We start from the raw sequence: 25,262 nt of genomic DNA, 5'->3' as shown, positions 1-25,262 counted from the left end.
CGGGTTCCACCCCTTCCCGCCAAGCGGAGCACTGGCTGTGAACCCTGCCCCAGGCCCCTGTCCAGTCCATAGCTGGAGAAGCACCCAGGAGTCCAGAGACTGGCTGGGTGGCCTTAGGCGTGTCCCCCACCTGCCCCTTCTCTGGGGCTCCAGTTCTGTTGCCAGTGAAATGAAGTGTTTGGATTTGATTTCTAAAGTCCCCGTGAGCTCCGACACTGCATGGCTGTGTTTTTCACCTTCTCTTCCCGCTATTTTCTTAACACATTTTAAGCATGCGGAATATCCTTAAGAGCTCCACCACGAACTCCTCCACACCACCAGGTCCCCCCTCCCCGTTGCGCTGTGCTCGCTCACCCCGCAAACCGGTACGTTTCCATTCCTCCTGTTCCATCGAAAGGCACCCCCAGTGTGGGGAGCGGCCTGGGTCAGGGCTGTCCTGTGCCCATCACCCAGGACAGAGAACCAGGGAGGAGCCCCTGACTGTGGGGAGGCTCTCCTGTGAAGCTACAGGGTTCACATCCATCTCCGAGGGGGTGGGGGATCCTGCAGAGCCCACCCCGCTGCCGCCCCAGGCCCGAGTGGGTAAGGAGTCGGCAGAGGCACATGGACCAAGTAGGAGGAACACAGCTCGTCCTGCTTTTTCACCAGCCTTCATCTGTGGTGTTGCTTGGTTTACTCAGGGGAATTGAGAATTTGTTTTGGTCTCTGAAATCTTGTTGAGAAGAAAAATCCCGTTGCCCACACCCTCCATGTCTGAGCAGGATGCTCCCACTGCCCTGTTCCTCTTGCCTTACCTTCTCCAATCGAGGGCCTCCTGTCATCAGCGTCCAGGTCTGAGTCCTGTCCTGCCACGGTGGTCCTGCCCCAGTGTAGGGAGGGGTCTTTCCCCAATCCCATGCCCCTCCTCAGTCTTCAGTAAATTAACTCTTAGGGAAAGCATTTGGCCATGAAACGTGATTTTGAGTACGTCCTTCCTGCTTGAGGATGAGATGGTTGGGTGGCATCACTGACTCAATGGACATGAGTTTGAACAAGCTCCAGGTGTTGGTGATGGACAGGGAAGCCTGGCGTGCTGCCGCCCATGGGGTCGCAGAGTCAGACACGCCTGAGCGACTGACCTGAGCTTCCCGCCTGCTGCAGGCAGTGATTCTAACCGAAGGAAGGACATTGGTGGGGTCTTCACAGGGGGACGCGCAGGCCAGCCCTCAGCAGAAGAAAGGTCGCGCCTTGTCTGTGCTCAAGTCTAGTAACACTCCCCCCATGCCCCAGGCAGACTGCTGCTGCTCTGCGCCTCACCCCAGCCTTTCTGCACCCAGTAATTCAGACAGGAGGGCGGGGGCCACCCCACACACGTCCTCTACCCGCCAGCTCCGCCCTGGGCAGCGCGAGGCTGGGTGGGGGTCAGGTGTATGTTTTGGTGTCAGTCCCTCGCTGTGTGTACTTCGTCTTGTCATCTTGAGCACAGTTTCTGGAACTTTCCATGTGTCTTCTATAATTTTCTCCTTGTCCAGAGGCAGCCATCTGTCTTGGAACAGGAAGGGCAGGCGAAGGGAGTGGTCAGTGCCATTTGGGCTCTGTCCCTCTGAGGCGCGATCCAGGGAGTGGCAGACAGCACTCGGGGCCGCGGGCTCTGCCCCCGGAAGCACAGGTCTCTGACTGGAGGGAGTCGAGGCCGCTCCTGCCGACCGCCCCAGGCCGCCCCAGCCTCACAGGCTCAGGGGCATCCTCCCCCGCCGGCCCGGGTGGGGGCCCTCCCAGGGTGGGCCTGTCTCCTCCCCCAGCTGGCCTGCTGCCTCCTTCCTCCCGGCCAGTGAGCTAGCGCAGAGAGCAGGGCCCGGAGCCTGTGGGCCGGGGAGCCCGAAGGCCTGACCGCTTTTGTGTTCTCCGCACAGGCCAGCAGAGCCAGCCGCAGAGCAGCCAGCCCGACTACAGCAAGGCCTGGGAGGACTATTACAAAAAACAGAGTGAGTGCTTCGGCCTTCTTCTCAGGCAGGCCCCCAGTCCCGGGGCCCCCACACCTGCGGGCTCCGGAGCACGTGGCTCCCTGTCAGCTTTACCGCTTGCCCTGCGTGCGTCCATCTGGGCGTTTGCCTTTGTCTCCTCCACCCGCCCCCAACCCTGTCAGCGAGATGTGCGGGCGCCCTTTGCCACCCTCCCCTACTTGATCTTCCCTTAGAGACTTCCCTGGTGGCTCAGACATTAAAGCGTCTGTCTACTATGCCGGAGACCGGGGTTCGATTCCTGGGTCAGGAAGATCTGGAGAAGGAAATGGCAGCCCACTCCAGTATTCTTGCCTGGAAAATCCCATGGACGGAGGAGCCTGGTAGGCTACAGTCCACGAGGTCGCAAAGAGTCGGACACGACTTAGCGACTTGACTCACTCCGATCTCCACACGGGGCGAGCCCTGGCCCAGGCCGTCCACGTGAGGACCCTTGGTTAGGGGCCCAGACCGGCTGGGATCTGTTGGCCATCTTGCCGCCCGGCCACTACCCGGCTCTCCCTGGCCATCGCGGGGCAGGTGAGACGGGGAGGAAGAGAGACTCTGAGCAGGGCTTTTGAGGCTGGGGTGGGGACTGAGGTGTTTGCTTCCCCAGTAAGCTCTTTGCTGTGCCAGTTTTCTCCACTAACCCAGTTTTTTTAAAAAGAGAGAACACTTCATAACGGAAACCAAAAAAAAAACCACCTCAAGTGAATCATTTAAAATGAGTACTGAGCCCTCTGTGCATCCCACAACTGCTGAGCCAGCGCGTTCGGGTGTGGTCAGAAGAGGTGTCTCGTGTCTTGAATCTGAAGGAAGAGCGCAGGTCAGAGACTGTCAGAGAAGCAGTCATCCTGTGTTTGCGCTCATTACCAGGCTGATAGCCCTTCTAGGGCCCGGGGCAGGGGTCAGCGAGGTCACCGTCACCGGGAGAACCCAGTGAAGGTGCACGTGCCCAGTCTTCCCAGACCCCCCGAGCCCCCACGGTCCAGATTCTGGGACCCACATGGGCTGGGATGCCCTGCATAGGCGCGCACACACACACCCCCGCCGGGGCACCTGCTTCCTTGCCCTCCCTCCTCCCACTGTGGCCCCGGGCACTGGCAGGGAGCTGGCTGGACAGCAGAGAACGTGACTGATGAGAGAAGCAGGCTGTAGGTATGGAGCGGGGCCCAGGTGAGGAAGCGCTGATAACCGTGCTGTCTGCAGCCGTGCTTGGGCAGACCACGTCTGGCCGGAGGCGTGGGCATCGGGCACTTGGTCCAGGCGCTCCCGAGGCTCTGGGAAGGGGTCCCTCCAGGCTGACCGTGCCCTTTGCCTCCCAGTAACCGACTCTTTGCTTTGTCCATCAGGTCACGCTGCCAGCGCCGCGCCTCAGGCCAGCACCCCGCCGGACTACACAATGGCCTGGGCGGAGTACTACAGACAGCAGGTCGCTTTCTATGGGCAGACGTTAGGGCAAGCTCAGGCCCACAGCCAGGTCTGTAGCCGATCGCCAGCGATGCCGGAATTTCCCAGGCCACCACTCCCCACACCCGCAAGCCTTGTGTGTGTGCCTGACCCTGGGGCCCAAGCGGTACAGAGCAGCCACCCTGGCCCTCTCCTCGCCCCTGCTGGAGCCAATTGGAGCCACGTAGGGAAGGAATAGGTTAGGCAGCCCCCCAGGCCAGCCTGCTCTTCCCTCAAATCCAGACTGCCGGCCTGAGCGGCCTCGGTGTCTTCCTCTGGACCCAGGCCCCCAGTTGTAAGTGAGCGTGCCAGGCTGAGCCAGCCCTGGGCAAGCGTGGCACTGCCCCTGGGGACTGTGGTGGCCACTGCCCAGTGCTGTTCTTGAAGAGGGTGGGGTGGCCAGGCTGTCACACTTGTCCCCAGTCAGCAGTGAGGGGCAGCGGGCGGAGGGCGAGTCCACCCCTTCAGAGGCCGGAAACCGGAAGGGCTCTGTCCAAAAACAGTTTTCTTCCAAGTACTCCTGCAAGCAACATTTCAGGTGACCTGATGCCAGTCAGACCACAGGCCCTGAACCCCCAGACCAGCCTGTCATCTCCCTGGGAAACTGGGCCCTGTGGGGACAGGAATCGGGGGGGGGGCGGTAGGTGACCGAGGAGCAGTGTCACTCGCTCACCCCCCTCCCCGCCGGGATCCCCTGGGGAAGGAGGCGCCGAGGCCTCGTGTGTGAGAGCCTATCTGGGCCAGATCCCAGGGTGCGAGGCCCGGAAGGCGCTGAGACATTGGCGCTCACTCGTGTTTGTGTGTGCATGCCCAAGCACACGTGTGCCAGCGCCTGTTACCTCTCTGCAGACAGAGCCCCAGACAGCAGACCAGCACCTGAGACTTTGCCTTCGGACTAACCCGTCTCCCCCTTCCTTCCACAGGAACAGTAGGACCGTGACCCGCGGCTCCCCTCCCCTCAAAATCATTGTGAGCAAAAACCTGTTTGTAACAGAGGTTTTTAGATTTGCAAACCCTTTGATGAAGAACCTTTGTTTTGTTCTGTGAAACACTATATTTAGATTAACAGAATTTTTCTAAAAATCGGGAGAATTAGTTACTAAAAATCGCTGATAATTTTTGTTTCATTATTTTTGTTTGTTACTTCAAATGTGTAAGCTCTGGGAGTCTTTTTGGAGCAATGCCTGCGGATTCTGGCGCCAGGATGGGCCTCGGAGCGGAGACATTTCAACACGGCGTGTTCTGTCTTTGTTTTGTTTTGTTCGTGTGTCTTTTTATTTACAGTTTTTTCTGTTGCAACAGAAAAAGTGGCTTGGAAGTCTTAGGTGGTTTGTAACAAATTCTTTAAAAAAATTTTTAAACAGTATTTAAATATTCTTAAATGTGTAAATTCATTAAGTGTTTTACTTCTAATTTCTTGTATCTTGGCTGTCTGGTTTTATTGCATTTTTTAAAAAACTGAACTATTATGTATTGTAATTAATTATGTGAATTCTGAATTGAGACAGATAATTGTATTGCTGTCCAACAGGGCTCGGGAGGGGGCATTTTATAGGGTTTGTATAATTTCTAGAGTTCTAAAGGGGTTAATAATATAAAAATGTTTTTGTGTGTTTAGCAGACGTTTTTTTCATGTCTCCATTATCTACCGGTTGCAATTGTGTATCTAAGACCTCCAAGCTTGTTTTAAAAACAAAACAAAAAACCTTTCTCTATTCTCTCAGAAATATAAATACTGTTATTTTTAATATTAAAAATAAATTCAATATAACTTTTAACAAACACTGTGGAACATTAAACCGCATAAAAATGTAGTAACTATTTTTTAATTCCAAGGTGTTTCTTGCTTTTTTCTTTTAAATATTTTCTTAATATTTGTCAAATTAACTAGATGAATGAATAAATCTAGCATTAACCGCAATATGAATTAAATAATTTTGATTTAATAAAAGGGATAATATGATTTCCAATGTTTACTGTAGTGTATCTTGTACAGGTAACACGTATTTTTAAAGGAAAGAAAAACGGAATTGAAGCTATTTTTTTTCTTTCATTTTTCAGTTGACCTGGGGGACATTCCGTTTGAGATGTACTGAAGTTACAGTGTCTGGGGGGTTTTCTCCTTTTTTTCCTTATAATGCTTGAAATGTCTAACTATTAAAAAAGGCAATTGGAAAATGTTATGCATGTTGTTTTTTTAAAAAAAAAAAGACGTGTTCTTTTTATTTGACTGACAATTCATTTTACACTCTACATAATAAAATTTCCACAAGACATCTTGTGGGCAAAGTATTTTTCAGTCTCTTTGCTTCCCGCCTTCTTGTTCCTCCCTTGGCCCCTGCCCGCTGCCCACCCCAGCCCACCCCGCCAAAGAAAGACAAGGCTTCTCAGCCCATCACCTTGTGCTGCACGGCCTCAAGCCCCCAAGCTGATCGGAGCACAGCCTGCATTTGCAACTCCTTCGTTAAGCTAATTTTATCTTAATGGCTATGCATCATCTGACAGTTTTGACTTTAGAGCCGGGGTTACCATCAGCCCCTCTTACCTGTCACGTCTATGCATTTCTTGATGTGGGTGTGACACCAAGAAGTCAATGATGGGTCTCCTTGCATGGGGGTGCTGTCGTCGTAAGTGGAGCCGGAAGATTCATTGAGGGGAGTCATGATCTGGGGGGTGGAGGGCGGCAGTCCACACACATTCCCGCGCCTGAGTCAGCTCCCTTCCGCCACCTCCCCACACACCCCTGGGAAATCAGAACCTAAACGGGGCAGCCTGGACGTGGCCTGATGCATCAGCCGGTTCCTTCCCTGGATGGGTGCTGTTTTCTCTCAGCCCACACCAGTGGTGGGACCTGGGCGGCTGGGAGAGCTGGAAAGTGCCAGCAAACATGCTTATTCCATTTCAGTGTTCTTATGAAGGAGACAAAAAGGGGTGCCCTTACCCACAGGTTGAAACCAGGGAGGGTCCTGTGGATTCAGGACACATGGGCACAGTCTGGGCTCTGGACTGGAGGGTTTTTGAGAGGTAGGGAGATGGGCCTTTGAACTCTCTTTTTCCTGCCTCCTTTCCCGTTGGTGGAAGCGACTGGCTTTGAACAGAGCTCTCCCCTTGACTCTGAACTTGCCTGCCTCTGCTGTGAGCCGTACGCGTGAGGCACCTCTTCCTTTAGACACAGGGCTGCGAGGAGGACCCTGTTTAGAACCCACCTTATGGCTCATTCTCATGGCGTGTGACTCCCGTTCTGGTCCCTTTTCTTCTCTCTACCCCAGGCTCTTAAGAGGAGGGGGGAAAAAAAGCATCTGTGGCTCCTTTAGGCCAACAAGGGATGTGGAGAGCCGCCCATCTGTAGCCATTCTGAGGCCTGTTGAGAGCCGGAAGACAAAAAGGAGACGTGGCATCTCTGACTACACCTCTAGAGAATCGACTTTGACGTTGAGAAATTGAATAGTAAAAGCCACTTGGAAAGAAGGAGGGGGTTGCGCCAGAGAAGGGCATAAACGCTGATGGTGGGAATGGGATTTAAGGGAGACAGCATTACAGAGAAGACTTCCTTCTAATTCATCTTCCAAGCTCCGTGCCAAAACAGCATTTGGCATGGTTCACAGGGAGCGATTGTGTGATAATGAACCCTAAGGTGTCCCTTAATTGAAGACTGAGCATTGCGGTTTGTGCCAAGAGTCATAAATGGTGCAGGCTTGCGGGAGGATGCATTTTCTTAAATGTATCGGTAAGTACAGATTAGCACTTGTCCCTAGTGAAATACCCATACTATAAATTATGGAAATCTCTCTCTCTCTCTCTCTCTCTCTCTCTCTGATGCAACCTTTTATTGAGGGGGGGTGGGGTGTAGTACAGCGGGAGGAGGGGGGAAAGTTTGCAAGCATATGAAATTTGGCCTCTCATTAACATGGCGCCCACGGAAGATGGTTTTCATCAGCAGTCTGGTGTCCTGGAAGGCTAAAGTGCTTGAAATGTACCAAGTTCAGCGATTGTGTTCCATTAAGAAAGCTGCATGGTCATCACAGAAAGGACAATCTGTGCATTGGGGGAGGCGGCAGAGGCAGGGCGGGTGCCCAGGCTGTCTGCAGAACTCTCGCCTCTCCTCCCATTCTCCATCACACGAGCACGCCTGGTCTCTGCCAGCCGCCTAAGCTCGGGTTCCAAGGACCCACCCAGGCTGTTCCCCACCCACTCAAGAGTTTGGGCCCGGGGTGGTGAGTCCTCCAGCCAGGGGGCCTCCATCAATACTCTTGGTCTCAAGTAGGAGGCATCCCTCTCCAGGGCTGATCATCTATGACATCCTCATGCAGTCAGGTTGGCTGGTGTACAGACAGCATGGTGCAGGGCTTGGTCCAAGATGGAGTCTGGAGGCCACGGAGCCTCTGCTTCTAGCTGGCTACAGCAGCACTGTTTCCTGAGCCCACATCTGGCCCGCTGGGGCCCAGCTGGGGTTTTTAAGATGGGCTAATGCAAATGGTCCTGATAGACTCTTCGAGATTAATGGCCAGAAAGTGGACTGACACTCAATTCCGCAGAGGGTGCTGGTCTGGGTCCACATCTTGGATGGGCGGAAGGACAAGTGAAGACAGCCCTGAAACAATGGGAATCTTTGCTGACCTTTGTCTTGAGGGCCTGTGAGTAGCATCTCCCAAGAAGGTTCTGGCCCTTTCCAGGCATTTCCTCTGCTAGGAGTCTCCACACCTGGGGAATCAGGCAGGTCCATGCTTCCCCTTTCACAGATGAGGGCTCAGAGTCGGAGGCGAATCAACTGCCTTTATCCACCCAAGTACGCGGGCCATTTCTATGCCAGGTTCTATGCTCTGCTTCACCTAAGACTTCAATGGAGAGAAACACAATTGCCCACCAGGAGCTCATGGTCAAGGAGCGGGGACCCTGCTGTCGCCACCAAGTGAGATGCTTGGTAGGAGGAGGAAACAGTCCTAAAAGTTAGTGCCACATGACAACGGCGGGCGAGGCCCTGTTGGTGCACTGCAGTCGGTCTCTTCACTGATTCTGTGTTTGCAAATTCATCTGTCACTAAAGTGTATTTACAACCTTAAGATCAACACTCACCACACTTTTGTGGTCATTCCTAACAACAACAACAACTAAACTGAGTTGCCTGGTTCCCGTATTCCCAGCTGAGATGAACCAGGCCAACAGTCTGTCTTCCAGTTCCAGCTCACCCCATAAGCAAGGGTCCTTCCTCCCAGCACTCTCTTTAGTGCCATGTATTTTGCATTTTTGTGCTTTCTCAGGGTGATTTTGCATTTACAATGACCCCTGAGGTAGTACTGTCTAATGATGTGCTTTACAGAGAAAATACAGGTGCAAGGTAAGCTTTGTTCAAGCATGAGGTGCTGTTGGCTGTGAGTTCAATATTAATGAATCAACAATAATACTTTGGCCACCTGATTTAAAGAGCCAACTCATTGGAAAAGACCCTGATGCTGGGAAAGATTGAGGGCAAAAAGACAAGAGGGCACAGAGGATGAGATGGTTAGATGGCATCACCAACTCAATGGACATGAGTCTGAGCAAGCTTGGGGAAATTGTGGAGCAGAGGACCTTGGTGTGCTGCAGACCGTGGGGTTGCTGCAAAGAGTTGGATACAACTTAGCGACTGAACAACAACTGTATATATATACATATAAGATGTCTTTAAAGAGAAACACAAATGAAGGAAAGTTATGTGCTGGTCAGTTGATGAAAAAAATACAGTGAGCCTGTATTTCCCCAAGGACTAAGGGTTCAGTATTCACAGGTTCAGTGTCTCTGCAACTTTATAAAACATCACACTGCAAATAACAGAAACAGACTGTATCTTACTTTCCTGCGAAGGCCCCATGGCTCTAGGTACCCACACAGGAAATGAGGAAACAGGTTTGAGTAGGTTCTTGCCAAAGTCACACCTCAGATATGGGGACCACAGAGCAGGGCTCAGACCTCAGTCCGACTGTAAAACCTGTGCATTATGCCCCGCCAAGGACAGACACAGACATGTGCGAGGGCCCCCTAAGTTGCTTCTAGAGAGATCTAACAGGTTCAGCTCACCTGGGGAACAGAGTGGCAGGTTTAAAGATACAGACTCAAGCTTCCATCTCCACTGCTCAACAGTTTCCTCATCCACAGTGTGGGGATAACAACTCCCTCCCAGATCTTGGGGCTGAGTTGGGGGTGAGGGGGTCCGTGACTGTATGTAAAGCCCTGGTTTATCCTGAGCTCTCAGGAAGTAGCAGCTTAGAGCAGTCACTGAGTCCACAGCTTCTGACTGCTTTGATGGTATTTTCTGCTCCTCTCTGAGAGCCGGGACAGGCTGAGATCTGAAACAAATGTCAGCCTCAGCATGGACCCTCTAGGCTTCCCCTGGGATCTCTGGGTCTCCCCAGGACACATGATCCGAGCCCCAGCTCATTGGTCCCCTGAAGTCTGGGCAGCTATAGGAGATGCGTGCACGCTCAGTCGTGTCTGACACTTTGCAACCCCACGGACTGTAGGCTGCCAGGCTCCTCTGTCCATGGGATTCTCCAAGCAAAAATATTGGAGTGGGTTGCCATGCCCTCCTTCAGGGGATCTTCCCGACCCAAAGATGGAATCCAGGACTCCTGTATCTCCTGCATTGCAGGCAGATCACAAAAATGACTTCAAAGCTGCTAGGATTTTGATTGGGATTGCACTGAATCTATAGGAAGAATTGACAACCTAACAACATTGTCTTCCAGTCTATGAATATGGTATATCCCTGTCTCTTGTTTAGTTCTTTGATTTTGCTCTATAATTTTCATGGTTTTCAGTATAAAAGTCTTGCACATCTTTCCATTGATTCCTGGGTTTTTGATATTTAGCTGTTATCTATTTTTTTTCCATTTCACTTTTTTTGGCTGGTGATAGAAATATAATTTATGCTTACACATTGACTTTGATTCCAGTGACTTGACTTGAATTCCTCATTAATTCTAATAACTTGTAGATTCATGTAGCATTTCTATATTCAGAATCATGCCGTTTATAAATAATGATGGTGTCTCTTTTTTGCTTTCCAATCTTTATGCCATTTGTTTCTTTTTATTGCTTCCTATTACTGGCCAAGTACTGCTGCCAGTACACTGTCAGCTGAACGGAGGGAGAGTGGTCTTGTCTGCAGTCTTAGGGCACACTTTCAATAACTCACCATTAATTATGCGTGTTGTACAATTGTCGTATATACATTTTATCAGGTAAAAAAGTTCCCTTCTGATTCTACATTGCCAGAAGTTTTACCATGAATGGGTGTGGAATTTTTCACATGCTTTTTCTGCATCTTTTTCACATGTTTTTTCATAGACATCCTCACATGAGTTATCTGCCTTTTAATTTTAATGAAATGAATCACATTGATGAATATTCAATTTTTAATTTTTTACTGGAGTATAGCTGCTTTGCAATGTTATGTTAGTTTTTGCTGTACAGCAAAGTAAATCAGCTATCGGTTCAGTTCAGTCACTCAGTTGTGTCCGACTCTTTGTGACCCCATGGACTGCAGCACGCCAGGCTTCCCTGTCCATCTCCAATTCCCGGAGGTTGCTCAAATTCATGTCCATTGAGTCGGTGATGTCAGCCAGTCATCTCATCCTCTGTCTTCCCCTTCACCTCCTGCCTTCAACGTTTCCCAGCATCAGGGTCTTTTCCAATGAGTCAGTTGAAAGAAAAGTAAAAGTGTTAGTTGCTCAGTCATGTCCGACTTATTTCAACCCATAGACTGTAGCCTGCAAGGCTCCTCTGTCCATGGGATTTCCCAGGCAAGAGTACCGGAGTGGGTTGCATTTCCTACTCCAGAGGATCTTCCTGACCCAGGGATGGGACCTGGGTCTCCTGCCTTGCAGGCAGATTCTTTACCACCAGGGTTGCCTATATATATATAATGTTTCATGAATTTGTCATCCTTGTGCAAGGGCTGTGCTAATCTTCTCTATATCATTTCAATTGTAGTATATGCGCTGCCTAAGCGAGCACGGATTTTCAAATGTTAAACTAGCCTTGCATTTCTAGAATAAACTTCACTTGGTGGTAATGTATTACCTATCCTTGTATATCATTGGATCGATTTGCCAATATTTTTGTTTAGGATTATTGTGTGCATATTCATGAGAACAATCTATAATCTATACCATAACTTAACCCATTGAAGACCTGAAACATGCCCACCCATGCTCCTAGCTTAACTCACTCCCATTTGGGTTATACACCCACCATTCACATTCCTGATGAGGAAAGTTCTCACTCTGGACTTGGTCTTGGAATTCAGACTGCAGCTAGCTACTCCAGCAAAATCGTACCCAAAAGTTCATCACTCAGTTTATTACTGAGTTCCATGCTCGGTTAGAAGCCAGGCAAGAAGGAAATGACAATCCACTCCAGTCTTCTTGCCTGGAAAATCCCATGGACAGAGGAGCCTGGTGGGCTACAGTCCACGGGGTCACAAAGGAGTTGGACACGACTGAGCCACCAAGCACACAAGACTCCAGCAAGCAGATCATCTCAGCCTGGCCAGTGGTCAGTGTGCAGTTAATATCCACAACTAATACCGCTGGAGCACCACATATATACTCAAGGCACTGAGCTTGACCCTGGTGGTCAAGTTCTCCTATTTCTCCCCCTACAGACCTTCTCTTCCTACAGAGCTACTCCCCCTTAAAAGCTTGCCATGCAGGAGAGGGGCCCTTTTACCACTGGCAGTGGTTACTTAGCAACTCAACTTTGAAACAAAAAGTTCTTCCCACATGTTCTTTTTGAATCTTCTTCGTCGGTTTTATTAAAGAGTTATCTAAGATAACAAGGTAAGCAGTTCAAATACCATTGTCATTAACAACTGCATATTTGTCTGAGTCACGGTCACACCCACACTGTGCAACCGATGCAGAAATAATGTGAATGCTGCGGCTTCCGTGAAACTCATCCCCAAACTCCTAGTTTAGATTTTATCACTCGCCACGGACTGTTGTTTTTGCTGTTTAATCGCTCAGTCATCTCTGACTCTTTGCAACCCCGTGGAGGGCAGCACTCCAGGCTTCCCCGTCCTTCACTATCTTCCAAAGTTTGCTCACAACTCATGTCCGTTGAGTCAGTGATGCCGTCCAACCATCTCATCCTCTGCCTTCCCCTTCATCTCCTGCCCTCAGTCTTTCCCAGGTTCAGGGTCTTTTCCAATGGGTCGACTCTTTGTATCAGGTCTGACCAGTAAATATGTAAATATGAATTTAGCCATCTCTTGCTATTTATTTATTTATTTTAAAATTTGTTTTTATTGTATTTCACTTGAATTGATGGCAGGACATCAATGAAGAGGCTATCCAGACTAAGTATTAATATTACCAAATAACATATTGAGCAAAGATGTGGGTACCTGATTCAAGAGAACATGGGACAGAGTTCTTTGAATGTGTGTCTTAGGGAAACCCGCCCTCCTAGTAAGTGTTAGCTGCTCAATCGTGCCCGAATCTTTGCGACCCCATGATGTAGCCCACCAGGCTCCTCTGTCCATGAGATTTTCCAGGCAAGGATATTGGAGTGGGCATCTCTTGCTATTTAAATGCCACTGTATTTGTTTTCTTTGGTTTTCTGCAGTTTGACTGCATCATGCTGAGATGTGGTGCTTTTTGTGCATTTGTTTTTGTTTTTTTTTTTTCTTTTTGTTTGGGTTTTTTTTAATTATTATTATTCAGTTTGATGTTCTCTGAGTTTCCTAGATCTATGGTTGACTGCCTGTCAATTTTTTTTAATTAAAGTAGAGTTGATTTACAATGTTGTGATAGTTTCAGGTGTATAGCAAAGTGATTCACACACATATATATGTATATATATATCCAGATGTTCAAGCTGGTTTTAGAAAGGGCAGAGGAACCAGAGATCAAATTGCCAATATTTGATGGATCACCAAAAAAACAAAGAGAGTTCCAGAAAAACACCTATTTCTGCTTTATTGACTATGCCAAAGCCTTTGACTGTGTGGATCACAATAAACTGTGGAAAATTCTGAAAGAGATGGGAATACCAGACCACCTGACCTGCCTCTTTAGAAACCTGTATGCAGGTCAGGAAGCAACAGTTAGAACTGGACATGGAACAACAGACTGATTTCAAATAGGAAAAGGAGTATGTCAAAGCTGTATATTGTCACCCTGCTTATTTAACTTATATGCAGAGTACATCATGAGAAGCGCTGGGCTGGAAGAAACACAAGCTGGAATCAAGATTGCTGGGAGAAATATTAATAACCTCAGATATGCAGATGACACCACCTTTATGGCAGAAAGTGAAGAGGAACTAAAAAGCCTCTTGATGGACGTGAAAGAAGAGAGTGAAAAAGTTGGCTTAAAGCTCAACATTCAGAAAACTAAGGTCATGGCATCTGGTCCCAGCACTTCATGGGAAATAGATGGGGAAATAGTGGAAACAGTGTCAGACTTTATTTTTTGGGGCTCCAAAATCACTGCAGATGGTGATTGCAGCCATGAAATTAAAAGACGCTTACTCCTTGGAAGGAAAGTTATGACCAACCTAGATAGCATATTTAAAAACAGAGACATTATTTTGCCAACAAAGATCCATTTAGTCAAGGCTATGATTTTCCCAGTAGTCATGTATGGATGTGAGAGTTGGACTGTGAAGAAGGCTGAGCGCTGAAGAATTGATGCTTTTGAACTGTGGTGTTGGAGAAGACTCTTGAGAGTCCCTTGGACTGCAAGGAGATCCAACCAGTCCATCCTAAAGGAGATCAGTCCTGGGTGTTCCTTGGAAGGACTGATGGTGAAGCTGAAACTCCAATACTTTGTCCATCTCATGCGAAGAGTTGACTCATTTGGAAAGACTTTGATGCTGGGAAGGATTGGGGGCAGAAGGAGAAGGGGATGACAGAGGATGAGATGGCTGGGTGGCATCACCGGCTCGATGGACATGAGTTTGGGTAGACTCCAGGAGTTGGTGATGGACAGAGAGGCCTGGCGTGCTGCAATTCATGGGGTCCCAAGGGTCGGACACGACTGAACAACTGAACTGAACTGATACACACATGTATGTACATATGTTGTTTTCCAGATTCTTTTTCCTTACAAGCTGTTGTGTTGTTTGTGTGTGATCAGTTGTATTCAACTCTTTGCGACGCCATGGACCGTAGCCCGCCAGGTTCCTCTGTCCGTGGGATTCTCCAGGCAAGAATACTGGAGCGAGTTGCCATTTCCTCCTCCACATAATCCTTCTGATTCAGAGATCAAACCTGGGTCTCCTGCTTCTCCTTCATTGGCAGGTGGATTCTTTACCACCGCACCACTTGGGAAGCCCCATAGGTTATTAAAAGATACATTGAACGTAGTTTCCTGTGCTATAAGCTACGACCTTGTTATTTATCTAATTTATACAGAGTAGTGTGTAGATATTAATCCTACGTTCCTGAGTTAGGAGGGATAAACTAGGTGCCTGTCAGTAACTTGAAAATTCTCAGCCATCATTACTTCAGATATGCTGCTCTATCTGCTCCTCATGGGATCCCAGCTTCACAGATGTTACAGCTTTGGAGACGGCCTCACAGCTCTTGGCTATCTTTCCTGTTGCTTCTTGTATTCCTTCTTCTCTTTGCTCTTCACTTTGGGAAGTTTCTCTTGACATCTATTCAGATTCACTGATTCTTTCCTCGGCCGTGTCCAGTCCACTGATGAGCCCGCCAGAGGCATCCTTTATTTCTGTCATTGTTTTCCATCTCTAGTATTTCCTTTTGATTCTTCCTTAGAGGTTCCATGTCTCTGCCTAAATTACCCATCTGCTTCTGCATGGTGCTCACTTTTTCTATTAGAACCCTTAACATATTAATTAGTTATTTCAACTTCCTTGTTAGAGGGACTTCCCTGGTGGTTCAGTGGTTAAGAATTCACCTTCCAATGCAGGGGACATGGGTTCAATCCCTGGTTGAGAAATTAAGATCCCACATGCCACAGGGCGAGAAAGCTTGCATGCTACAACATAGCCAAGACCCAGACAAAACGAAGACAATGCAGCCAAAAATCAATCAATCACTCGATAAATTCCCTGTTTGATAGTTTCAGGCTTGGTATCTTATCTGAGTCTGGTTCTGATCATTGCTTTGTCTCTTCAAATTGTATTTTTTTTTTCCTTACCTTTTGGCATGCTTTGCAATATGTTGCTGAAAGCTGCATATGTTGTATGAGATGACAGGAACGGATGGGTTATTAGAATGAGGATGCATGCTAATCTGCCTAGGAGTGAGGCTGTACATAATGCTCTCCATAGCTGTAGGTACCAGGAGCTTCAAATTCTCGACTGTCTCTTTCTGATTCCTCCCATGACCTCAGGCTTCCCTACATGCTCCTCCTCAGATAGAATCTGAGACCTACAGCTCTTTCAGTGTCAATGCACCAGTTAGCCTTAGTTCAGTTCAGTTCAGTCGCTCAGTCGTGTCTGACTCTTTGCGATCCCATGGACTGCAGCACACCAGGCCTCCCTGTCCATCACCAACTCCCAGAGTTTACTCAAACTCATGTCCATCAAGTCAGTGATGCCATCCAACCATCTCATCCTCTGTTGTCCCCTTCTCCTCCTGCCTTCAGTCTTTCCCAGCATCAGGGCCTTTTCCAATGAGTCAGCTCTTCACATCAGGTGGCTGAAGTTTTGGAGTTTCAGCTTCAGCATCAGTCCTTTCAATGAACACCCAGGACTGATCTCCTTTAGGATGGACTGGTTGGATCTTCTTGCAGTTCAAGGGACTCTCAAGAGTCTTCTCCAACACCACGTTCAAAAGCATCAATTCTTCGGCGCTCAGCTTTCTTTATAGTCCAACTCTCATATCCATACATGACTACTGGAAAAACCATATCCTTTTCTAGATGGACCTTTGTTGGCAAAGGAATGTCTCTGCTTTTTAAATATGCTGTCTAGGTTGGTCACAGCTTTTCTTCCAAGGAGCAAGCATCTTTTAATTTCATGGCTGCAGTCACCATCTGCAGTTGGCATCCTAGGGCCCTACTGGGGCCCTGGAGAGGGGTGGGGGATGGGGAGTACCCTAGTATCTCCCAATTAAATGTCAGACTTTTCTTTATTTTTATCCTTTGGTTGCTCTGGGTCTTCATTGTGGCCCGCAGGCTCCTCACTGCAGTGCACAGGCTTCTCAAGTTGCAGCTCGGGTTTTTCGTACTGTGGTGCCTGGGCTCTAGAGCACACGGGCTCGGTAGTTGCTGCTAACCCCGGCATTGGAAGGCAGACTCTGAACCCCTGGACCACCAGGGAAGTCTCCTAAATGTCAGTCTTTTAGTGCACCTGTGTCTCAGGGTTATTTCTTCCAGTGGTAGAACTTCACCCTCTGTCTCCCCACCTTCTCTGGTTGCAGCAATTCCAAGCAAATTCCTATCCCCTGTTTGTTTTTCCCTGAGGTGATACAGGAAGTCTGGAGGTGGCTGGAGGCAGAATTTGCATTCCCCACGTGGGATTGGGCTTCCCTGGTAGCTCAGATGGTAAAAAATCTGCCTGCAGCAGAAGACCTGGGTTCTATCTCTGGGTCTGGAAGATCCCCGGGAGAAAGAAACGTCAACCCACTCTAGTATTCCTGCCTGAAAAATCCTATGGACAGAGGAGCCTGGTGGGCTACAGTCCATGGGGTCCCAAAGAGTCAGACATGACTGAGCAACTAACACACACACACACACACACACACACACGGGATAAGCCTCTGGGTGAACTTCACCAGGATTTTTCTCCTGTCCTCCCACCAAGGACTCTAGAGGGTCTTCACAGATCTTCTCCTGGAACTTCACCAGGATTTTTCTCCTGTCCTCCCACCAAGGACTCTAGAGGGTCTTCACAGATCTTCTCCTGGAGAACCTGGTGGGGTTCCTGGAGATAAAACCCATGAAAGTATGAACCTTCCCCCTGCCCAAGAGAGGAGACCCCGGGGCATGTGAGAAACCCCAGTTTCTCAGCCAGTCCATACACAGCCTTCCAGCAATTCATCAAAATTACCACTCAGTGGTCCTACTAGCCTGTGGCCCCAGGGATTCTATTTCAGCTGAACAGATCTCAGCTGTGATCCTCCAGATTCCCATCTCTCCAGATGGCAGCGTGACAGCTCGCCTTGCAACCTCAGTTCTCTGATGGGTCCAAGAAAAACTGCTGATTTTCCGTTTGGGAAGGCGATGCAAACTCAGGGAGATAATGAAGGACAGGGAGGCCGAGTGCACTGCAGTTCATGGGGTCACAGAGAGCTGGACACGACCTGGCGAATGAACAACAAAAAAAGGTGAAGGTGATGATTTCCAAGTTTTCTACATGGCGGAGCTGTACCTGAAAGCCCTCTAACTGTGTTTTAATCAGATTGCTTCCCAAGATCTCACCCAAAGAAAGTATTTCACTGCTCACCCAGCATTCAAAGCCCCCCATCTGGGGGGTAAGCATGTAGCTTCTGGGACTTCCATGGTGGTCAAGTGGCTAAGACTCTGTGCTCCCAATGCAGGGGGCCCGGGTTCGATCCCTGATGGGAGAACTAGACCCCACATGCCAGAACTAAGAGTCCACATGCTGCAACTAAAGATCCCACATGCCCCAGTGAAGACTGAATAGCCCATGTGCCGCAACTAAGACCAGGCACAGCCAAATACACACAAACATAAATATAAAAAAAAAAAAAAAGAAAAGAAAGTACAGCTTCTTACTTCATGGTGAGAAGAAACGGGCCCGGTGGGCTGGTGGCTCCCAGCACTCCCTTCAGGAGAGCTGTAGGGAGGAAGAGGACATTTTGACCAGCGGGAGAACAAGGAGGTGAAACTTTTCTCCTTGAAATTGCATGGAGAAGGATTCTCCATCTCTGGCTAACATCTCACGGCGAGGCATGGGCACGTGGATGTCCCTGGCTTGCTCAGGAAGCATCAACATACTCAGGGTAGAAACCAGCTGGGTCCTCTTCAGCCTCTCAGTGCTTGGACAGGGCTGGGGCAGCGCAGGTGCTCCTTAGATGCTGGTTGAACTAAATAACCTTGAACCAAAGTCTCTGGAACCAGAAGCCACCAGGGCCAGGCTGACCCTGCAGGACATGACAACCCTCACTCGGTCTCCAGGTCCAGCCTGGCACCCTGTGGGCATGCATTAAACATTTTAATTTAAATGATACATGAGGGACTGTCCTGGCTGTCCAGTGGTTAAGGCTTTGTCTTCCAGTGCAGGGGGTGGGGGTTCAATCCCTGGTCCGGAAACTAAAATCCCACATGCCTCGGAGTCAAAGCACCGAAATAGAAAACAGAAGCAGTATTGTAACAAATTCAGTGAAGACTGTAAAAACAGTCCACAACCAAAAAAAAACCAAAAAAACTTGAAAATAAATAAATAAAAAAAAAATACATGATGGTCTGAGAGACTGGGGTGTCCAGAAACTTCCAGAAAAAAATCCAATTTTTGACTTACTGGATATCTGAAAGTGAAAGTCGCTCAGTCATGTCCAACTCTTTGCGACCCCGTGGACTATACAGTCCCCAGAATTCTCCAGGCCAGAATACTGGAGTGGGTTGCCATGCCCTCCTCCAGGGGATCTTCCCAACCCAGGGATCGAACCCAGGTCTCCTACATTTTGGGTGGATTCTTTACCAGCAGAGCCAGCAGGGAAGCCCTGGATACCTGGAGCAGCACATTTCCTTTCATTGTAACTGTACCTTCTTTGGAAGAGGAAATGGCAACCCACTCCAGTATTCTGGCCTGGAGAATTCCATGGACAGGGGAGCCTGGTGGGCTATGGTCCATGGGATCACAAAGAGTTGGACATGACTGAGCACACAGCAGACACATTGTTTAACTGGTCTTCAGGCGAGTTTGTTTTTCCTGATTGCCCAAAGTCTGCCATCAGAAAAGAGGAGGAGGGGTGGGAGGATATACATGAGCCTAACATTAAGAAAAATCTCCATCCAATTTAAAACGGACAACCAACAAGGACCTACTGTATAGCACAGGGAACTCTGCTCCATGTTATGTGCAGCCTGGATGGGAGGGGAGTTTAGGAGGAATGGATACATGTATGTGTATGGCTGATCCCCTTCGCTGTTCACCTGAAACTATCACAACATTGTTTTCTTTGTGTGTGTATGTTTTTGTTTTCTTTTTTTCTTTATTCTTTTATTTTATGGGATTTTTTTTGTTTTATTTTTTTATTTTTTTTTTTATCACAACATTGTCAACTGGCTATACCCCATACAAAATAAAAAGACTTAAAAAAAAAAAAAACCTATTCAGTCCAGTTGAACATCCATTTTCTGATGCATCTAGAGTCCTGAGCATGGGGGCACATGGAGGGCTTTCTTCCCTGGCTCATATGCGGGCTTATACACGGATATGATGATACCACCCTGAGGGCTTTCTTCGCTGGCTGCAGAGAGCAAGGAAGGCATAGAAGGGAAGGGTCCAGGCTTGGAGAGTATCCACTACTCCTGCACAGCCTCCATTTCCTCTGCTGTAGGATGGGGTGACTGTGGAAACCTCCCTTGCAGAGTTGCCACATGACCTCTTCACAGTCTCCTCTGTGCCTGCCTGACCCAGGGCCGCAGAGGCGCAAAAGAAGCTCTCAGAGGGCAGCAGCCCTCACCACTTTATACTCCATGCTGTGGACAGTTTTGGAGCTAGGACAGCAATGATGATCGGATGCTACGGGAGGGGCATCTCTCTGTGGATGAGATACAGGACTGGAGGCAGGGAGGACCAGGGAGTCTGAGGCTCCAGCTAGGATGAGCGGGAGCAGGCCTGGCCTCCAGTAGTGGGTCCCTCTGGCTCAGCCTCTTGGGTCTGAGGACACACATCCCACTGCCTCGTGTCTACCCAGGTGGGAGCATCCAAGACTGGGCCTTGATGTTTCCTCCCTAACATCCTAACTGGGGCCCAGGGTTCCAAGGATCTGGGATGCCCTATCCTGTTGGCTATGCTGGCTCAATAGCACCTGGAGGTCCCTAGATGCCACTTTGCTGGGACACAGAGGCTTCCTCATGCCCCCAGAGAAGGTGAGAAAGTTCAGAGGCCTTGTGGTCCTTTGAATTTGTACATACCAAGAAAGCTGAGCGCTGAAGAATTGATGCTTTTGAACTGTGGTGTTGGAGAAGACTCTTGAGAGTCCCTTGGACTGCAAGGAGATCCAACCAGTCCATCCTAGAGGAGATCGGTCCTGAATATTCATTGGAAGGACTGATGGTGAAGCTGAAACTCCAATACTTGAGCCACCTGATGCGAAGAGCTGACTCATTTGAAAAGACCCTGATGCTGGGAAAGATCGAAGGTGGGAGGAGAAGGGGACGACAGAGGATGAGATGGTTGGATGGCATCACTGACTCAATGGACATGAGTTTGAGTAAACTCCGGGAGTTGGTGATGAACAGGGAGGCCTGGCGTGCTGCAGTCCATGGGATCGCCAAGAGTCAGACTCGACTGAGCGACTGAACTGAACTGAACACCATCTTGCCTCCATCCACCCCCGTCATTCGTCATTCTTTCCCTGGCTGAGCATCTGCTGTGTGTTAAGCCCCAGAGCTGACCCCAGAGACCAAGGAAGATCCAGACAAGGTCTCTGCCTTCCAGGAGCTCCCAGTCTGATCACCTGGCTGTGAACCCAGAGGTGAGCAGGTGCAAGGGCGCAGAGATGGTGGAGGAAGTGCCTCTGGAGAAAGAAGGGGGTGTGAGTGAGTCAGGGACCCTTCTTTCTGGCTGGTCCTAGGTGCACAGGAGGGGCTGAAAGCTGGTGAGGGGCCAGGCTGGAGGGCCTGGAGAAAAGAAGGGTACCACTTACCTCCCACTTACCCCGCCCCCCAGCCTGCTCCCTTCATCCTTCCTGTCTGCCTTCCTCAACCCCTCTCCCTGTACCCCAGTCTCTGTGTTCCAGGCACCCCCATTCCTGCCTCTCCACCATTTCTCTGACTCTGAGAAATCTCCCCAAGCCCCAGGCTCTTTTGGAATCCCTGCCTCCCCTTCCTTCCTTTCTCTGCGTCCTTGGATTTCCAAAGTTTCAGACTAAATTTTATCTGGATACTTCTCGGCCTTTCTTTGCCTCGGTCTCTCTCCATCTCTGCCCGACTGTATCTCCCAAAGCCTGTGCCTTGCCGCGCCCCTCCTGGAGTTCCAGTTTGCCCACTTGCCTCACCCCTCAGCCCCGCCGCATCGATCTGCCAGGACTTCCGCGCTGCCAACCGCGGGCCTGGAGGCTCCGGGCGTGGGCGATGCGGGGGGAAGGTTCCAGGAGGCGTAGAGGAGGGGGCACCCGGGCCTCCGCGCCCAGAGAGACTCGCGTGCCAGTCACCTGCCGGCCTGGGCACAGATGACGGCGCTCGACGTGGGAGCCCCCGGGGCGCGCCTTTGTCTCCCCGCAGCCACGGAGGCTAATTAGATTGGAGGTGGGGGGAGCTGTCCCTATTCACTGCAGCGCTGAGGCCGCCACTCTGCCCGACAGCCCCGCGCTAGCCAGCCTGAGTCACGTCTATTGAAACCGTTTCTGCTGCCCGCGCCCCCCACCCCACCTCCGCAGCGTCGCTCCTTTGCGCGCGCGAGCGGGGACGCCTTCCGGAACCCCGAATCGGCCTGCGGGAACCGGGGAGAGGGCGCACGGGCCCCAGGCGAGGAAGGGATTTCCTTAGGCCCCGCGGGCTTGGGGACCAGAGAAACTGAGATTCAGCAGGAGAGAGAAGTGGGAGGAGGAAGCCCAAAGGGTGTGAGGAAGCCGGAGGGGTGGCCGGAGCGCAGGAGAAAAAGGAGAGAGCTCCAGGGACGGAGCGGGAGAGAAGGCGAGACGTGGATGGGGGCGCGCGACGGCTGCGGAGACCTGGCGGAGCAGGGACGTGGCGGGAGGAGACGGGAACCCACGTGCGAGCGAGGAGGGGCGGGGGAGGGGACGAAGAGGGACGGGGAGGGGGCGAGGAGGGGCGGGGAGGGGGCGAGGAGCCGCCAGAGGCAGCCGGACACGCTGACCGCCGGACGCGCGGACCGCGCAGGGGCCCCACTCCCGCCTCGGGGCTGCAGCGCAGGGGGCCGGGGGACCGGGGTAAGCGGCCTGGGCGCCGCGGGTCCGCATTCTTCGTCTTCTCTTCCTCCGGCTCATTCTGGCCGATCGATACCTGCGCGGGCCCTGCCCCCGCCGCTAATATCTTTTTAATGAGTTCGCGGGGCTTAGAGCGAGGCGAGCTGCCCTCCAGGGTGGATTTTCCCCTGGCAGATGTTTCGGGAGGAGGAGGCGCGCGGGGCCCCCGGGAGGTGGGGACAAATCTCTCCCTCCGAGGGGCGAGGCAGAAGACCCTCTTCAAAAGTTCAAAAGAAAGACGGGCTTTCACTCGGCCCCCAAAAAATGTATTTCCCGGCGGACAATGGGCTCCTTTCTGTGCCTAAGGCCGGCGGGGCGGGAGGGGCGGGAACCCGTGCGCCGCGGCCCCGCCTGACATACGAGCGCCCCCTCCACTCCGGACCCGGGCCGCCGAAAGAGGGCGCGGAAGCCGGGAGACAGGCTTCTCCTCCGAACGCCCCGGGAAGAGCGCAGACCAGATCTGAGCGCACCGGTGAGAACGAAAGTGGCTTCCGGGCGGAGACGCGGGGCCTGGGGAGCCCTAGGCGGCCCCCCTCCCACCCCGTGCCCTGGGCCTCGCAGATGCGGCCACCGCACCCGAAGGGTCTCCTGCGGGTGCCTCGAGGGGAGGTAGGACGGGTCTCTGGAATCGGGCCGTGGCCCCGGTTCTCCCTGCGATCCGTCCAGCGCGGGTCAACAAGTAGAAATCACCAGCCGGCCTCCAGCGGCCGCGGGGCGCCAAATCCCGCTTCACCTGCCCCGATGGCCACTGCCCCACCCGCCCGCCCGCCCAGTGCCCCTCAGTCCGTGGGGTCGGCCTGCCCGCCGCCGCCTCCCTCTTTCCACTCCCGTGGGCGCCCGGAGAAGGGGGGACCCCGGGCTATGAGGATGACCTCCGAAGAACCGCGGCCGATTGATTCGTTCCGCCCGGAGCCCGGGCCGCGTGAATGGGGGCCTGGGCGGCAGCGGCGGCGGCGGCGGCGACGACGGGGATAAAGATGTTGTCCCCGCAAGGGGGAGGGGGCGCGGGGCGGGAAGCAGGGCCATTCACTCCTGGCCCGGCCCCTCGGGAAGCTGCGCCGAAGAAAGGGGGCCGGGGCCTATTCAAGCCCTACGAGCCTCCCACAATGGACCGATATACTGGGGGCCTCTCTATTAACGCCCATGAATATTAAAGAGATCTCGGAGCGGCGGCCCGTGGGCGCGAGGGCGGAGGTGGTGGAGGTGGGGGTGGGTGGGGCCCGGGCCTGCGAGTTCAGGCAGGGCCGGGGCTAGGGGAGGGGGCTTGGCGCGGGCATACTCCGCGCCTGGGACCCCCGGAAAAGGACTCGGTTCATCCGCGGAGAAACCTCGGGAAACGCAGGGCTTTCCCTCTCAATCTCAGCGAGGGGAGATGCAAGCGCGGGGGCCTTGCTCCCCAGTTCCAGGGGCCCTGAGACTGGGGCGCGGTCGGATGGGTGGGCGGCTAGACCCGAGGCACGAAATGTGAGCTCGCGGTGGAGATCCTCCCGGGCCGCTCCGCCTCCGCCCCACCCACAGCACTGCTCTCTGGGTTCGCGGGTGCAGGCGAAGGGAATAGGGCTCCCTGGCTGAAGTCCGAACCTTCCATCACTTCATCTTCTGACCCCGAGCCAAGAAGGTCCAGGACCTAAATGCTGCAACCTAGGACAGAGGGACCGCACAGACTTGTCTCGGTGGAGTGTGGCCCCTGGAATCGGCGAAATTTCACAGGGTATTCATTGGAAAGTGACCTGACCCAGAGAGACACAAGGCACGAAGCCTCAGTTCACAAAGTCCAACCCAAACCATTGCACACACAGGGACACCGAGGCTCAGAGAGAAGAAGGGCCGTCCCAAGGGCGCACAGCAGGCCTCGATCCGCCGCTGTCTCCCGGAGGCGCTCGCTGAGCTTGGCTGCGGCTCCTGGGGGCTCTCCCCGACGGCGTAGTCGCCTCCATCCTGGGCGCATCTTGCTCTCCACCGAGTCTTCCTAGAAACAGAGACCCAGGCACGGGGGAGGCTCCCACGCCCGGACTCCGGAGTCCACCTCTCGGCTCAAGCCAGAGCCAGTGTGGCTGTCTGGCGACGTCTGGAAGAAAGTCGAGGTTCCCGGGACCCTAACCGGAGGGCTGCAGCTAGCTCCTCCGCCGCGCTGCCCTCTGCTGGCGCCACGCCCGAAGGTCGCCCCTGCTGCCCAGTGCGGCTTCCCCTGGGGCATCAGACTCGAAGTGACCTTAGGCCCTGGCTCTGAAGAATGATGGTTCCCGCCTTCATGACTCTCTGCCCCGATGCGGAGCCCGGGATGACAGGAGACCACTGGCCCGAACCGGGTGTGTCTTAGTCTGTCCCTGGCCGCCAGGTGCGGGGCTGGCTTAGCAAAGACGGAACCCCGCTGTGAAGGGAGCTCTTTGCCAAGGGGCACGAAGACAGTACTCCTTGTAGGAAACCAGGCCCCCCTGCTCCTCTGCCTAAGTCCCCTCTCTGAGGACAAGGCCTGGGTGTGTGTGGGGGCGGGGGAGTGCCCCATCCCTCCAGCTCACCAGTGAGCCCAAGGCACTGGCTTGAAGGTCCAGAAAACCGGTTATTGGAATCTGACATTGGTGGGGAAGGTGCAGAGTTCAGCAGATGGGGGTGCCCTCGGTGCTCCCCATCCCTCGTCTGGGGCTGGGGGGCGGGGTGGGACTTGAGACTAACCCCCGGGCGGCAGCAAAGCCCGCAGGTTAGCGGTGGCCTTCCCGCTCTGGTTCCCGGCTCCCCGTCTCCCGAGAGACACTGTGCTGGCC

General features: G+C 52.0%; 1 protein-coding gene and 1 non-coding gene across 5 annotated transcripts in view; one reads left to right on the top strand and one right to left on the bottom strand.

The window, feature by feature from the left end:
• Nucleotides 1-5,718, top strand: part of FUBP3 (far upstream element binding protein 3) — a 50,359-nt gene extending 44,641 nt beyond the window's left edge. The window contains exons 17-20 of one of the 4 annotated variants that reach the window (XM_081587300.1): nt 1,893-1,964; nt 3,332-3,459; nt 4,352-4,397; nt 5,490-5,718. In XM_081587300.1, the coding sequence (XP_081443426.1) occupies nt 1,893-1,964; nt 3,332-3,459; nt 4,352-4,360 (209 nt within the window). In that variant the 3' untranslated portion in view covers nt 4,361-4,397; nt 5,490-5,718. Of the gene's footprint in view, nt 1-1,892; nt 1,965-3,331; nt 3,460-4,351 lie in introns of all 4 variants that reach the window. The other 3 variants (XM_081587301.1, XM_081587299.1, XM_081587302.1) reach the window with 3 other exon arrangements.
• A 5,599-nt stretch (nt 5,719-11,317) lies between these two features.
• Nucleotides 11,318-11,420, bottom strand: LOC145504033 (U6 spliceosomal RNA). The gene has a single exon (XR_014052025.1). It is a non-coding gene; the product is annotated as a U6 spliceosomal RNA (small nuclear RNA).
• Nucleotides 11,421-25,262: the final 13,842 nt, after the last annotated feature.

Source organism: Giraffa tippelskirchi, chromosome 4, assembly GCF_054371585.1.
Source record: "Giraffa tippelskirchi isolate mGirTip1 chromosome 4, T2T-mGirTip1v1.2.pri, whole genome shotgun sequence".
Taxonomy (NCBI): domain Eukaryota; kingdom Metazoa; phylum Chordata; class Mammalia; order Artiodactyla; family Giraffidae; genus Giraffa; species Giraffa tippelskirchi.
The sequence above is the reverse complement of the archived record's forward strand: the minus strand, read 5'-3'. Positions and strand labels throughout refer to the sequence as shown.